The sequence below is a fragment of the Setaria italica genome, chromosome II (assembly GCF_000263155.2).
Source record: "Setaria italica strain Yugu1 chromosome II, Setaria_italica_v2.0, whole genome shotgun sequence".
NCBI classification, from domain to species: domain Eukaryota; kingdom Viridiplantae; phylum Streptophyta; class Magnoliopsida; order Poales; family Poaceae; genus Setaria; species Setaria italica.
This window is the reverse complement of record NC_028451.1, coordinates 44806253-44822565: the sequence shown is the minus strand read 5'-3', so window position 1 is coordinate 44822565 and position 16313 is coordinate 44806253. Positions and strand designations below refer to the sequence as shown.

The following is a 16313-nucleotide window of genomic DNA, read 5'->3' as shown; positions in this document are numbered from 1 at the left end:
GCTATCAAGTATCAACTAACTGTCCTTGCAGTTAGGTATTCTTCATTGAAATGCCAGCTGCTATGTCCTAGATCAAATAATACAGTTCTAACCCCACAAGTATTGTGTACAACAAGTGGTTGACTTGTTTAGATAATAAGTTAACAACTGAAACTCCTCTATAATTGTGCGCATGGAAAATGAACATTGTTGGGTTGATTCTGTATATGATAAATATATAGTTTAACAGACCTGCATTATTCATTGATCAAGAAAACAATCCCGCCCCAGAGCCCGATAACTAACAAAGTTCAAGTATACTCCCTACATTGAAATGGGTAAAAGCATAAGCTCTAAGCCCTATTGATACAATCATTCTTGAGGATTAACCACTTCGTAACAAGAAAACCAGAATGGATGAGCGCATGCAAACATTCATGCACAACCTATACATATGCAATGGCAAGATTCACGGTTTATAACTTAATATTTTAGCAGCACACCAGGTCCATGAAACAAACACCAGTTCCTCATCTCACGCGCATCTCTAATAGACAATGGATACTACTAGACCATGGATAATTTCCAACGAAATGCCAAAATAACAGCAAATTTCGGTGGATCAAAACGCGGGCGCCAGCGCCTTACTCCTCGGAAGCGGCAGCCTCCGCGGGCGCCGGAGCGGTCGCCGACGAGTCCTCCGAATCCTGCGCGCTGGCCTCGGCGGGCGCCGCGGCGGCGGCGGCGGACCGGGACTTGGCGAGCTCGAGGAGGCGGCGGCTGACCTCCTTGGAGTACGCCTGGAGGACCTCTATCCCCTCCTCGACGGAGGCCGGGGACGCGCCGGCGGCGGACTCGGAGGCGGCGGCGAAGGCCTCGGCCTCGACGGCGGCGGCGGCGCGCTCGGCCTCGGGCTCCGGGACGGCGCCGTAGCGCTGGGAGAGGACGCTGGGCGCCGCGAGCGTCTGCACGAGGCGGCGCACGACGGCGTCGCGCGTGCGCTGCGACGGCGGCCAGATGCTCAGCGACGGGAGCAGCGCCTCCGCGGCCTTCGCGCCGGAGGCCGGCGCGGTGGCGGATCCCTCGGAGGGAGCGGGCTGGGTGCCCTCGGCCGCGGCGTTGGGGGCGTCCTCCGCCATGGCTGCGGGAAAGAGTGACCTAGAGGGAGGGAGGGGAGATCTGTCTGTGGCGTGGCGGGGGGTGGGGGGATGAGAAAGATGGAGAAGGGGAGACGGGAGAGTCAGGATCACAAGACAAGAGTGTGTGTGGGGAATGTCACAAAAAAAAAAAAAGAGTGTGTGTGGGGAGAGACTTGCAGGCGGGGTTTTGTTTTGTTCCGGCGTTCGGCATACTGTTCTGGAAGCTCAGCAGGTGCGCGCGGCTGGGGTTTCTGTTGGACCGCGGATATAGGCTAGGAGCCCGTCCAGTTATGGCCCTTTTCTTTAAACGGGCTGGGTTAGCGTCTTGAGTTATAAAGCCCATTTGTCTATTGGGCTGGGTTTTGTTTTCGTTTTTCCCGGCACAGTTTCGCTGAATTCTTTAGCTTCTGTACGTTGACTTGTTGCCCTACGCCACTACCTGACTAGTGGTTGTACTATATTACTGTTATACCAGCACGGTATTTTTCATGCTGCAACAAAAAGTGCCGCCACTGCAGAGTTTTGTGAACACTTCCATGATTGATTCCATCGAAACACAAGTGAGTTTTTCTAGAACCACAACAAGTAAGTTAGGTCCGTTTGGATGGGTTAAAGGCAACAATTAGCTAATTGATACTCCCAATTTGGATGAGTTGGTGCTTTAAGGCTAATCCCAGTAGAAATTTCATAGAGGTTTCGTGTACATTAAAAAGGTGACACATCAGCATATGTGATGACATGGCATGGTAGTTATGAAGTGAAAGAGGGAAGGAGTTTCATCAGGATGAAATTGTGTATACATTATTTCCAAGACTATGAAATCTATTGAAACTTGCATTGGGGGCTATAGAGTTTCATTTCATCTAACCATATCCAATCACATGTCTCACAATTAAATGTTATGAGCATTCTATGAAATCATGAAATAAAACTATGCAATAAGACTCTCTATTTCATTCATGAGAATACACTTCATGAGATGATATGACATCCTTGGAAACACGTGCATTGGGACTAGCCTAACCATGCAATCCAAACTGGACATTAACCTTCAACCTCAAGGGCATCGTATTCAGCGTAACACTGTCACAGGACTCGACAATCCAGATTCCCGTGTCCATGTCTCCACTCCGACAGCGGAGGCTCGGAGCAGTTAGAGAACCGCGGCAGTGCGGCACGGCGGCAGCAAAAGCCCCGGCTCTGCCCCATGGCAGTGGAAAGCTGAGCCGCCAGCCGCGGGGACAGGGGAGAGACAGCCGAGGCACGGCCGCGCACCGGAGTCCAGCCGCTGCAGGCGCCGCGCGACGCGACGGTGCACGCACGCAGCACGCCGCGCTTTCTTCTGTCCGGCCAGAGGAGAGAAAAAGAAGCCCGGCGCTGCACGCAGCTGCAGCGCGCATAGGCTTTGGAGCCTCGAGGCCTTTCTCCCCGTGGAAAGCTGTGTCCCCTGTTTCCCGGGCCATTTTCACCTGCTCCCATTTACTTAATCTCACCATCATCTTCCGCTAACCTCCGATTCTCGCTAACTAACCTCCCCACCTAAAAGCATCTCGGAAAGACGATAAAAAAAAGGAACCCTGCACGGCGCCCAATTTGAAACGACACCAGAGATGGGCAGATGGCTCAATATTTGCGGATTAAATAGCTCATCGGTTTCTGAAGATTGGCAAGCTACAATGATAGAGCTGGGGGAAACCTTCAGCCGCAGCATGTTTTCCCTTTTGAAATGTTGATGTTCCTGCTGCAAATGATTCAGAGTTTGCTAAGCATTTTGATTTTCGATTCCCATGGTAAGAAAAGGTTCACTTTGCAAATGATTGCGTGCCAGCAGCACCTACCTTGTTTAGGCCACAAAAGGCCTTTTCAACTTTTGTTTCAGCTTTGACTCTTTGCATGCATGCCCCATTGTTCTGTTACATTAGGACAGCAGAAGATTCAGAACACACCAGCTCCTCTCACTCACAGGAGTAGAGTGCAGAGACTGTCCACTCTCCCGCTCTACCCTACTCCATGCACGAGATGGCCAGTCAAAGGCTGCTGCTCCTCCTGGCGCTCCTCCTCCTGACACTGCTCGCGGCGGCGGTCGCCGGAGAAGGCGACGACGTGCCCGCCGCCGGCACAGACGGAGCGAATGCCACCGCCGGCGCGGGGACACCGGCCGGCGGGACGCTCGACGTGCGGGCGAGGAAGTGGTGGCGGTTCCCGGCGACGGAAGGCCTGGTCACGGGCAGCGAGCGGAGGGTGCCCAACTCATCGGACCCCCTCCACAACCGCTGATGCGTTGTGCACTTGTGCGCCAATCGCCTACCGTTCGTGCATTCCTTCGTGCTGCTTCAACTTCTGCTAGTAGCCTGGTAGTTTTACTTGCCCGATGCTTTTGGCTGCAGAATGTGGCTTAGTGTTTTTTTTTTTTGAAAGGGAGAATGTGGCTTAGTGTTCAGAGTTCAGAGAATTGAATTGCGTATACGAGTAAATGTAGCTGATTTTGGTTTATAGCTGGTTTGCCAGCTCGAGTGCTTGTAATCACAAATTCATCGGCAGTTTGCACCGTTTGTATATAAGTTTCCTTCGAGTTTGTCTTTGCCTTGAAACTCCCTGACAGTTTGACCTTAAAACAAGTTTGTCTTTGCCTCTTTTACTGAATATCATCTGAATCGAGTGCATTTCGTAGAGGAGTTCAGGATTCTATGATGATTGTTATACCAAGTGCATTTCAGTTCTACAGTTCTAGTAATCTGAACCAAGTGAAGCGTTCTTTGAGTTCAGAAGTCTGCAACTCTGCACAGTGCTACTGCTACGACAGTGGAGTAAGTTTCTCCTTTCCAGGCCATTTCTGCCAAAATAGTGAAATACGGGTCGTAGCACAGAAAGGAGTGGGAAAAGGCAAACGGGGCCGTGGACCCACCTGTCAGCCTCCCTTTCGAGCAACCCCGGTGGCCGGGTTCCTCCTCCCCTCTCGTCTGCGTCAAAACGTCGAACGGCTCGCGCGCGCAACGCCGCAACCGCAACCCCCACTTTCCGTGAACCAGCAGCCGCCGCCGCCGTCGCCCGATGTCCGTCACCACCAGCATATCCCTAGCGGTCGCCGACGCCGTATGGGCGGAGATCAAGTCTGCGAGCTGCGCATCCGACGAACACCTATCCATGTAAGTAATGCCGAACCGCCCGGCGTCCCCCGTCTCGCGCGGTGTTCCCGCTGTCCCGCGCATGCTTCACTCGGATCCCTGACATGCTCGCGCTCCACGCAGATTGGAGACGCTGTTCGGCAAGAACATGCTTCGCGCCTGCAAGATCGTCGACGAGCGCGGCGTCCGCCGCGTCACCGGCGCGCCCAGCGGCCGCTCGCTCTTCCTGGTCGGTGGCTCCGCGTCTTTTGATTCACCCAGACGGTTCGTTTTCCAACCAGACTAACAAGCAGCTACTTGACCCGTGACCTCGTTCCTTGTGTTTGGGCTGCAGGTGATGGGGGAGTCGAAGAGGAAGGAGGAGTACCTCTGCTTCCCGGAGCACCTCTGCACCTGCTACTCCTTCTTCTACGACATTGTCGGGCGCGGAGAGCAGCTATGCGTAAGTTCTCTTTCTGCAGCTACTGCGTCATAAACAACCAAGTAAAGTTATATCTGTGCAAACCACGGAAAGATTTGATGGATTAGCAGGTCAGTTGTTTAGCTCGTGGCTACTGAAATAGTAGCTGAATTTTGGAATGTTATTTTGGTCTTTGCAGTGTAAGCACCAGTTAGCGGCGCGGCTTGCAGAGGCTGTGGGAGAACACCAGGAGATGGAAGTTACAGATGAGGAGCTCGCACATATGCTTGCAAAGCTCTGACAGTGTGCAACTGAATTCTTCAGAATGCACATAACATTTATGAATTGTTTCTTACTTTCTCCTCCTCTCCCAGTAACACTGATGCAATGTACATGTACTTATGCATAAAGTCGTAAAGATTACAGTAGGAAAATGGCATGCCAGAAAATAGGGTGGAATCAGCATGCCATCATCAACTTTTTGTTTATATTGAACAATTGACTTAAGAATGTAGCCTGATGTATTCATAGTCATATGAACTGATTGGCGAATTTAGATGAATAATTTGTTCGTTCGCTATTGAGGTAGCTTCATGTGCTCCTTTTACCTATTTTTCTTCTTTTGACAATTTATTGGTCTTTCTCTATTTTGATATTTTTTATGATGTCTTGCTGGAGCAATTCTTGAGTAACAGGGGAAAGAAGATATGATATCGCACAATGATATGTGGTTGAAAGATCAAAGATTTTTCCCACTTGAAGATGTTGGTGCATATGCCTCTTCATGAAAAGATATATTCTGCAGTAAATAATATTTAATTGAATTCTACAAGAATGCATCAGTACAACAACTAAAGCTATTGAATACTTTTGGTATAGTATCTTGTGAATTGAAATCCTCAGTTTGCCCATAATTAAATATGCTGAAGATAATCCCAAATTTGCCCAGTACTGCATTTACAACATTCTACAGTGTTAATTTTGATGATACTTTTAAACTGTTTTGAGGTTTTTCTATATGATATTAAAATATACTAGATGCCATAAGCTTAGAACACTGTGATCGGTTAATTTTTTAAATATGTTCGTAAGTAGCACCTTTCAGTAATATTTAAAGTCATAAACAACCAGGGGATCGGTACCCAGAGGACTGTGTAACTTGCTTCTGTGAAATTAGTTTCTGCTCACACACATCTTAGCTGAAAAGATTTTTTACATGCGGTGTAACCATTGGAAGGAGTACAGTGGAAATATTGCAATTCAATCATTTGTGCTGTTGTGCTCTTATTTGCAATTAGTTTACTCATGATACAACCTGGCGATTTGCTAAATATGTCTCATGGCATCTCACTTATCATGTATTTACCCTTACCTCACCTTGTTCTCATGCTTTCTCTAGACAATTCTAATGATGTGCCCTTCCTTCCAACTGAAAAAGAATATGTTCTTGTTCTTTACATGTATACTTCCCTTGATGCGTCAAGGTGTTGTCACTCTTGATTCATATTCTTTCACATTACTTTGCATGGATTCTTTGATATGCAAAGAATCCATGGCTCTTGTCTTAAATTTGTGCGATACCTGCATCTTGATTACAATTTTTAGGTCATATCACTTGGCTACAATATATGTTTTCATAAGTATAGCTGCTTTGTTAGATATTTGCAAGATTAAGACAGTTAGACATTATATGATAAAGTCACCTAGTGTTGCATGATAGGCTTGAAGTCTCGAACAATCGTGACGGCTAAGATTTTCCAGCATATAAATATTTGTTATTTCTAAAGAGGCAAAATTCTTGCAGATGGTTGATCTCAGTAACAGGGTTTACCAATGGAGTAAATGTATGATTGTGAACTGGACTTATAGCTGCAATCTAGTTACCACAGAGATGCAGGGTGCAAGCTAAGAAAGATGCCTTATTTTTAGATTTAGAATGATCTGTTTCTCTATAGAAAGATCATCTTATCATTGTAAAAAATCCATAAAAGCTACATAGGTTGTTACTTTATCACTTTATCATCCATAACTTGTCTTCATCATATATGTTCAGTAAACACCCACAAGTGATCATGCACTCATTCCCACACTTTATTTTTATTCATTGCAGCTTCTAGAAGAAACTCTCTTCTGTCAGGCCAAGACAGACATCAGTCGTGCATTAGTTTACTAATAGACACCAATTGCATCTCTGTCCGGCATACAAGCACCAATTGCATGCGACTTGGGCTTTGACCAAGTCGATTAGACCTTCAACCAGTTCTAAGTGTGCAGTTGCAGATTGGTTGAATTCTTGCCAACTTGATCCAATATAACCAGGTTTATATGACCTATGGGATGGGAGGATGCAAGAAACTACAGAGTAGATAGAAGTGCAGTTTCTTTCAAAGAAAAATAGAGATAGAAGTGCAGTTGCTAGACATGCACAGGGGCAGGTTTAAATTTTTCATTCTCGCAGTGCACTTTATACTTGATCACCCAGCAGAAATTGTGAAAAAAGATTACACTTCTCAGAAAATTCTTATATATGACCCTATCTGTGAATTACAAATTTACAAGCGCAGGGTCAGGTCAAGATTTTTCTCTGTTTGCTTCTTTGATTCCTGTGAACCTGTTGTGAAGCTCCCTGGCCATACCAAACCAGCTTCTTCAATTGCAAAAGGCATCCAGGCACTCATTTGGCCTCCATCAAATCTTGCTACGACAACAGCAGCTCTTTCACCGTGCTCCTTCAGAACTGTAGAGTGGGAGTTCACTCTTAAAGGTTGGAGAAAGGAAGCAGCTGGAGGGAGGCCCATCATCATTTGAAATCTGTGTGACTTCCTTGCTGCACACCTCTCCCTCTTGTGTGCATTCTGGTGCCCGCCAAGGGCCTGCGAGCTGAAGAACTTTCTCATGCAGTAATTGCAGGAGAAAGTCCTATGTTGAGTGGCCACCGATTTGGCCTCGGGAGGCTTAGCAGGAGGCTGAGCTTCTTCACTTTTTGGCGCATCAAGACCCAACTTCAGCCATGGTACTGAGGTATTATCATCGGCTTGGCCAGCTTCATCAACTTGTTCTGCTGACTTCTGCTCTTCCACCCCAGGTACTCTCTCCATTCTCTCTTTGTTGGAAGTAGCAGAGGAGAGGGTTGCTCAAGGTTTGTGATATCCTGGTTCACTCTTCTTTGCTATAAAAAGAAGCGGGGGGGTCTGCGGGTGGCAATAATTCAACGGAAAAGGCAAGTTATCAGTACTTTGAAGTGGACCAGGATATGCTAGTTTGCAGTAGTGGCAAGCATGTTGGTTCTCGTAATTCCACAGGACGATATGCCTGTCATGTAGAGTGACTGGCTAAAAACAGAATTCGGTTTCTTGTCCATCTCATTCCCGATCAGATCTGGACCTATTTTGGATAGCTGTGTTATACATTTCTATCAGGTACAGTCCTGTGACCTCATACAGGCCAACGATTGGTTAGTTTTCCTATTCTGTGTGCCTGTCATCTGGGGATGCTTGCACTTGGAATTGTCCATGTCTAGAGAAGTATAAGAATATATGCTGAAAAAGAAGTCTTCTAAGTTGCCCCCTTTTTGTGAGGAAGTCTTCTAAGCTCTAACTAGCAAGCAAAAATTACCCAAAAAGAGAGAGAAAACTTGATTTACAAATTACTTTTATTCCTTGGAATGGCAAAGTTTTCTTCATCTTTTGCTAGTACCAAAGTTTAGGTGGACTGAAAACAGTTCTTTCCAGGGTCATTTGTTTAACTGACAAATAGCATGCTTTACTGAGAGTTGCTATGACCTATCACCTATCAGTGCTCTGTTACTCATCTTTGAGCTTATCTGAAACACTGTCTTTCTGTCTCTTCAGGCTCAGGCACGGACGCGTCGCATTATTCAACACCAAAGCCCTAGCTTCATCACCACATGACATCGGTGGCTTTCAAGTGACTTCAGGTGAGTGCAGCTGCCACCTCCCGCTAGCCAAAGCCTACACGCCATTCAGCATTGGCCAGTCTCCGGGCTAAAGAACAGAAGCTTTCCGCTGAGAGGCAAGTGGATGATGCACTCACGGCGCAAATGATTGTGCTTTTTCCTACGCAGCGATATGGTGGGTGTCCGCTTTTACCTGTTGGTACATGCGGCTCGACTTGGGGGGACGGCAAGAGTGACAGCCGGAACTATATTCTGATGATGTAGAACCCTACGGGAAATAGACACCTGCTGCGCTCTTTTGATCGACTAGTCAGAGAGAAATAAAAACAATCCTGATGCTGATATGGTGTTAGTGGAATGGTGACTCCGACTCGTGCCCCCGGCGGCGGCTTGATCCGGAGGAGGTGGCGAGCGAGCAGAGCAGGCCTTTTGTCTATCAGCGTTCAGCTGTTGTATTGTAGGCAGGTGACGCCTGCCATGTCGCTTTGTTGATTGCTATTACATGCAGCTTTCGCTTCTGCATTCCTTCCCGTTACAGTATCACAGTGCTCTAAGAAGACAGCTGAAGGTGAGGCGTAAAGAGAAAGCAAGTTGAGGTAAGGACGCAGAAGAAGTTCAAAGCTTAATTTTTAAGCTTTCTTTTCTAGTTTCTTTCTTTCTTCTCTTTTGTGTTCCGCAGTTTGAGAATTGGATCTAAGTACTCGTGTAGCTTCTCGTTACGTAGTCAGGATTGTTTCTTTGTGGTCGTAATTCACACGTGAATGCTAAAAAAAATAGTATCACAGTGCTGAATACAGCTGGGCGGGGTGTTTTGTTCCATGTGCCCTATGACGCATCGTCTTGGGTGGGTGACATCTTTGGCTGGTCCGCAGGGAACTGATTCTGGCGCAGCAAGCCAGGAAGAATGGAAAAGTCTTGGGTGTTGTTCTCCAAGCAGCTCCATGATTTCCACTCGGATTTGTTCAAGCACCTATCGTCTATCGATGATCGCGATACTATACCATGTGCTGTCTACCTCTGCCTTTTGAGCCACCCCCTCGAATTATTTGATGAAAAGTCGTGTACGTTCTTGCTCGACTGACACTGAGGTGTATTGTGTACTGGAATTATTGGTTGGATGACGTTTTTTACAGTGTTTTTATAACGTTTTGACAGTGGTCAGGTGACGATTGCCGCCGGACAGAAACGATGATCCTATAGTATAGTTTCATACACAAAGCAACACCCCAAGCGAACTGAGAAAGCAGAGTTGCTGAGTCAACGTGGGCTGCGCTGGGAACTGCGAAGGCGGGCCGCGCTGGGTCATGGCCTCATGGGCTATGACTTCTTTGGGCCGCACCGCACTGGCTGGGTCGCGCCAGGTGGGCCGTGGGCATCAGATTTGGCTCTTTACTGGCCCTGCTTAATCCCAGTGACCTCTTTGCCGATCAAGTTTCGCTAAGAAGGGTGTGATACCTTTGGAGTCAAAATCAGCACCTTGCATACTTTCTCGCCCATCATGGCATGACGCCGCCACAGGGATATTTCCGCCCTACAGAGCCATGCACTAGAAACGGTCGCTGCTCTGCAGTCTGTGTACAGCTCTGTACCAGCCTTCTCACCTATCATCCGTTTGAGTGGCCGGGGACAACTTGGCAGCACCGGTCCTCCGACGCCATGATGGGTCGTCGTTCGTTAGGTAAACACATTCCTTTACGACGGACACCAGACCAGGCCATGAGACGACCGGACCAGACGATATGGGCGCGATTGGGCAACGGCAGAAAGAGAGGGGGTGCTGCCAATGCCATGCTACCGCCCCCCGGCCTGCGTGCATGTGCCGTGTCTGCCTGTCGATCTGGTGCCCTTGTCGCGCCAATCCCTTTACCATCCTTCTCGTCCAGTCGTCCGTGCGTGCGTGGCTGCAGACGAGAGTACATGCCATCGATACATGCATGCATGCACACTGTCGACCTGCCTGCCGCTAGCTGCTGGTGATCTCTTCCACGGCAGCACGGCGCCTTTCTTTCCTCAGCTCACACCTTTTGATTATTCCCGCCTGCTGCAAAGGCTACGAGCTACAAGCACTATCTTGTGTAGCCAGATAATGGAGCTCGCCAATGCATGTCCAGGGCGCCTGTCTCCGACTGATTAACTTCACCATGCATGTCCGCGCTTAGGGTAGACAAACAGCCGAGTCCACGTCCAACGACCCAGCATTGCCATCAAATCCAGAAAGGAGATCCACGATCCGGCCGGCCGGGCTCACCACCATCGTCCACCAAGTCCTGCCCGGCCGGCCGGCCGGTCAGTCGACCAGTGGCTCGCACGGTGGAGATGCCATCAGAAAGGTTGTGTGTCGCGCGCGACTCGACTACTCGAGTGTCGACCAGCGCTCACTAGCGAGCGATCAGAAGGTTCCAGGGGATCGTCCGGGTTTTTATTTTGCCGCGTGCGTTTTACTGCGCGTTTGGTGTGCGTGTGCCCGTGCATGAACCGAGCCAGCAGCACTCACGTCAAGTAGATGTAGTGCGGTACAGGGAGACCTGCGATGCCACACATATTCTCTTGGTCTCTTACTCTGTCAGTTCCGGTCGACACTCATCATAATATCAAACAACTACGCTGCCAAGACACCGGTTTTAAGGTGAATTTAACTAATGTTGTAGATATTGGTATATTTTTTCTATGATGAATTGAATGTTAAAATTGTCACTAAGTAGAGAATTGGCCTTTAGTCCCGGTTGGTAGGGTGCAAACCTCCCGAAAATCCATCCGGGGTCACTCGACCGGGACTAAAGACCCTCTTTTATCCCGGTTGGTAATATGCGATTTTTCACGCGAAATATGCACGTGCGCGCTCGTGGGATTTGAACCCACAACCTCCAACCTCGCGCGTAGCTTCCTTGCCATCCCACCTACACACCACATCTGACTATATAGGGGATACTATCCTTTTGTATTAACTCGTGGGGACCCTTTTATCACCAACCGGGATAAAAGACCCCCTTTTATCCCGGTTGGTATTACAAACCGGGATAAAAGGGTTCGAGGGATTTCGTCCTCTTCCAGTCACCTCGTTGGGGACCCTTTTATCCCGGTTTGAAACACCAACCGGGATAAAAGGGGGTTCTTTTATCCCGGTTGGTGCTTCAAACCGGGATAAAAGGCCTCTCAGGATCTTTTTTTCCCACTAGCCTTTGCAACCGGGATAAAAGGTCCCAGTTAGTGAGCCCCCCACCAGTGACCGAGCTTTAGTCCCGGTTGGTGAACCTTTTGTCCCGGGCTAACTTTAAATCGGGACAACAGGGGGCGCATCGAAAGCCAATTCTCTACTGGTGTGTTTTAGTCATAACTAAACTAAAACGATCTGCCTTAGTACAATGTATGGAGTAATTTCTAGGGCGGCATGTACCACGAGTCCACGGGAGATTAGCTTAATTACGTTCTTCCAAGAACGTAAACACGCTTGGCATCGAGAGGGTAAAATAAAGCTCCACGAATCTGGGTTCTTGCCGCGTGCGTTTATACCGCGTTAGGTGTTCCCGTGAAGACGTGCGTCGATAATGTTTTGGTCTTTCGATTCTGTCAGCTTGGTAGGCTCGCGTGATCATCTTTACATGAGGATAAAGTATAGCGTAATAATTACCACTACTCGATGGCACTTGCCACGAGAGACTGACCGACGACACACGATGTTCAGACTGTAAGATGTGTGTGTAAAATTAAAATCTCTTTCAAGCGAGCGAAATGATGATGATCCGAGGCAATAAAATGGGTTAACTTATAGCCACCAGACCAAATAGCGCATCCCTCAGGTCGTTCTTTTTGTATATAAAATAGTTTTCCCCTGCCTGAATAGAAAGCATCCTTGAGGTTATTCTTAGCTCTGCATGACACGAATGGCTAGGCCTGCCACGGGAGAGGTTATGGGCAAATCCATTCTTGTTAACATCCAAATTCAAAAAATTATTATCCACTTCTTAGCCTCTCTAATCCCACCCATATCCAATGATAATTAACTTTGTGCTACATATATATACATATCCAATTGATTAATTGTATCCTCTCCATACCTTCCGCTCCTCATTTCTAATGAGTATATAATTTTTTATCCATACCTTCCTCATTTAAAGTGGGTGTGGATTTGAAGGGTGGGGATGGATATACAGTGGCGGGCCTACCAACGGCACAAGTGTTTCACAGTGGAAACCACGGTCTTTCGTACTAGTAAATTGGATCCGAGCTTCTGTTAAATATATAGCACTCCTTCCGTTCAAACCGCCAGCAAAATTTAATTGAGCAACTTAAAATATTTAAATTTAACTATTTATTGATAAAATTGTGATAAGTTTGATTTTTTTTCCCATAATAATTTGCCGGTAATTTAACCGGACGGTCGGAATATTTGGATCCAAATCCCTACAATTCAAATCCACAGAATTCAGTGCAACCTTGAGCTAAATCATAAAACTCCTGAGACCAATCCTCTCCTTCCATGCAGGGCTTAGGCAACTTCTTCATAAAAATCCGGTGAAACATATAGCAGGATTGCACGACACGTGTCCGTATGTATCTACTCCATTGGCTGAAGATGATTGTGAAACCTAGCCAAGTGGAGGGTCTTCTTCACTTTTTTTATCTGTCTATCTTTGAATGGCCGCCGTACGCGTGACACGTTCATAGAAAAAGTGATTTTACCGTCCTTGTTCGTGTCTGTACATGCTACTCGCCCAACGCTAGACTTGCCGGTCAGTCAAGACGCAGATTTCGTGCTGGTCGCCGGCTGATTTTACTTTATTTGATGAATACTACCACACCATTCTTAGCTGTATTTTTTGTATACTTTTTCTTAACTGTAAATTAGAAGAGCGATGATCAAGTGCAACATTAGCAGTTAGCACCAGGATTTTTTACTGTTTTAGCTCCAATTCCTTTTGCGAGGTATCATCAGTCCAGGATCATCGCAGCAGCCGTTTGTTGTCGCCTGCATATATTTTTTGCTGCGCGCGCGTCAGCTGATCGTATACTATATACTCGTATACGGACACGCGTCATGCAGTATACGTGCTCGATCTTTATTAGAAAGGTTCGATCAAATCAACAAACACATAGATAAAAACTTATGCCTTCGTCGAATGTCGTAGCTGATTCTTTCGAGCTCTATCGAATGAAATCGGTGGATTCCGAGGACTCTCTAAAGGAAAACAAGGAAGGTGAACCGAAACTTCTTCATTCAGTCATAAGATACGAAGATGGTTTGACATATCTCAGAAAAGAATGATGGTTTAGTTTCTAAAAAAGAAAGATGATTTCAAGATGCTAAACTGAATGACGCACATGCATGTGTGAGAAGAACTGCGGTGGAAGTAACTCGATTACATGCCAACAAAACAGCTTTCGGTGCTGACCTTCATCTGGATGTTTGCTCGGGGGTGTTTGGATACCACCCGCTAAAGTTTAGCACCTGTCACATCGGATGTTTGATACTAATTAGGTTTATTAAACATAGACTAATTACAAAACTAATTGCACAGATGGAGTCTAATTCGCGAGACGAATCTATTAAGCCTAATTAGTCCATGATTTGACAATATGATGCTATAGTAACCATTTGCTAATGATAGATTAATTAGGCTTAATAGATTTGTCTCGTGAATTAGCTTAGGAGTTCTGCAATTAATTTTATAATTAGCTCATATTTAATCCTCCTTATTAGCATCCGAACATTCGATGTGACACTGGTAAAGTTTAGCACCTAGTATCCAAACACCCCCTACTAGCAAACATGCATACATGGTGATACCAGATAAGTGGAAAGTGACGAACTAATAGTAGATAAATTAGCTATCTGTACTTTTGTCTATATGTAAAAGAGTGTCCATATTCCTGGTATAGAAAAATGGAAAAGAAAAGGAGAATTCATATTCCTTGTATCTGTCTCGCTACGGCTTTCTTGTTTGCTTCCAACTAATTTCCTAGCTCGCGCACATTATTAAGCAGCTGATGATAGCCTGATACGATACTCCCCAACCCGAACAGTCGAACACACGAGCCGTATCGAATCGCACCTACAAGCGTGGCTTCGTTGCTAATGCGTGGATTACGTTTTGTTTTATGCTACTAGTTGTAGGAGAGATGATCCTACTTGTAACAAAAATTAACAGATAACTCCACACACTTGCAGTGTCACCGAAGTCCAAGGTAGCCGGTAAGCCCGCTACCCAACCACCATGCAAGACACAGCAAAGGTCATGGGCTTTGCAGTTCACACGGACACTTTTACAGAGGCGGCCACCACCCCCGGTAATCGACGACGGCGACGACCAGCAAAGATGCAAAATGACTGTCACGATCACGTACGGGTGCCCGCCCCTAGAAATTCCCGGCACGGGCGGGCGTGTGCGTGCGTGCGTGTTCGCGCGCGGACAAAACAAAAGGCTCGCCCGAACAAGTGTTCTTGTTCCCTTCGGGTTCACGTGACGGAAACCCCCAGCCTTTTTCACGTTCCCCTGTCGCGCAAAAGCGAAGCTTCCCTTCCTCGCCGGCGCATCTTTTCCTAATAACCGCGCGTCGAAACAACCGGTGCGGATTTTCACAGCCTCCTCGGCTGCGCGTCCACCACGCCGCCTGCCAGCCTCGGCGGTGGCGCGCGGTGGCCTGGCCTGGCCACTCGAGCTGTGCTGTGCTAGCTCACTACGCGGCCGCGCAACCGACGCACGCGGCGGCCTCGTATCGCCACCGCCCCCCCAAGGCTGGCAAGGCCGCCACTCCCGCCGCCCCCCGACCAATGATGCGTGCGGGCGGCAACCGCATGCCCTGGGCGGCCACTGTACACCGTACGCGCACGTCGCAGCCAGCCAACCCGCACGCACGAGCCACGCCGGCCGACGGCCACGGCGACGACGAGCACGAGCAGCGCCGCTCTCCCCCCGCGTGCTGCAATAAACTTTTGCGGCCGCGGCCGGTGATTCGAAGTTTCGTCGGACGCGAACCGTATCCCGGCCGGATCTCCGCACCCTTCTCGCAGCCCCGGAATATAATTCCCCCTCCCCTCTTTTCTTATTCATTATTCTCCCAGCGCCACGGCCGAGCGCGTTGTGAGTTCGTGAGCCGAGTGACAGAGCACAAAAGGAATATTTATCCGCCACGCCGTCCACCCAGGCAGGAATCAATGAATCATCCCATCACTAAGGGTGCGTTTGGTTGGGAGACAATGTAGAACGGGACGGTCCCGTTCCAGTTTTTCGGGATGGGATGATCCCATTTCTTGTTTGGTTGAATGGGATGGGATGATCCTATTTTTTGTTTGGTTGGAGAGATCGCTATAGACGGGACAAGCACCGTTTTCTTCTCCTGTTAACACCGTTCGTGGGACCCACCTGTCATACTAACAGGTATTTTCTTCCTCCACCGGCCGGCCGCGGTGGAGCTCGCGCCCGCCGGCCGCCGCTCGCGCCCGCTCGCCCGCCGGCCGCCGCCCGCGCCCGCCCGCGCCCGCGCCCGCCCGCGCCCGCTCGCCCGCCGGCCGCGCCCGCTCGCCCGCCGGCCGCCGCCCGCTCGCCCGCCCGCGCCCGCTCGCCCGCCGGCCGCCGCCCGCTCGCCCGCCCGCGCCCGCTCGCCCGCCGGCCGCCGCCCGCTCGCCCGCCCGCGCCCGCTCGCCCGCCGGCCGCCGCCCGCGCCCGCCGGCGCTCGCCTGCGCCCGCCCGCGCCCGCCGGCCGCCGGCGCTCGCCCGCGCCCGCCCGCGTGGACAGACGGCGCGTGACGGGGGCGA

General features: G+C 48.8%; 4 protein-coding genes across 4 annotated transcripts; 2 read left to right on the top strand and 2 right to left on the bottom strand.

The window, feature by feature from the left end:
* Positions 1-286: 286 nt before the first annotated feature.
* Positions 287-1258, bottom strand: LOC101754538 (MFP1 attachment factor 1). The gene has a single exon (XM_004958139.3). It carries the CDS (start codon positions 1116-1118, stop codon positions 624-626), a length of 495 nt encoding a protein of 164 aa, XP_004958196.1. The 5' UTR covers positions 1119-1258; the 3' UTR covers positions 287-623.
* A 1828-nt stretch (positions 1259-3086) lies between these two features.
* LOC101754151 lies at positions 3087-3681 on the top strand. Its single transcript, XM_004958138.3, has one exon. It carries the CDS (start codon positions 3129-3131, stop codon positions 3393-3395), a length of 267 nt encoding a protein of 88 aa, XP_004958195.1. The 5' UTR covers positions 3087-3128; the 3' UTR covers positions 3396-3681.
* A 410-nt stretch (positions 3682-4091) lies between these two features.
* Positions 4092-5217, top strand: LOC101753746 (zinc finger SWIM domain-containing protein 7). Its single transcript, XM_004958137.3, has 4 exons — positions 4092-4264; positions 4367-4472; positions 4578-4685; positions 4843-5217. Exons 1-4 carry the CDS (start codon positions 4170-4172, stop codon positions 4942-4944), a joined length of 411 nt encoding a protein of 136 aa, XP_004958194.1. The 5' UTR covers positions 4092-4169; the 3' UTR covers positions 4945-5217.
* A 1821-nt stretch (positions 5218-7038) lies between these two features.
* On the bottom strand, positions 7039-7921 carry LOC101753335 (zinc finger protein 4). Its single transcript, XM_004958136.3, has one exon. The coding sequence runs from the start codon at positions 7739-7741 to the stop codon at positions 7196-7198; it is 546 nt and encodes a 181-aa protein (XP_004958193.1). The 5' UTR covers positions 7742-7921; the 3' UTR covers positions 7039-7195.
* Between the last annotated feature and the right edge of the window lie 8392 nt (positions 7922-16313).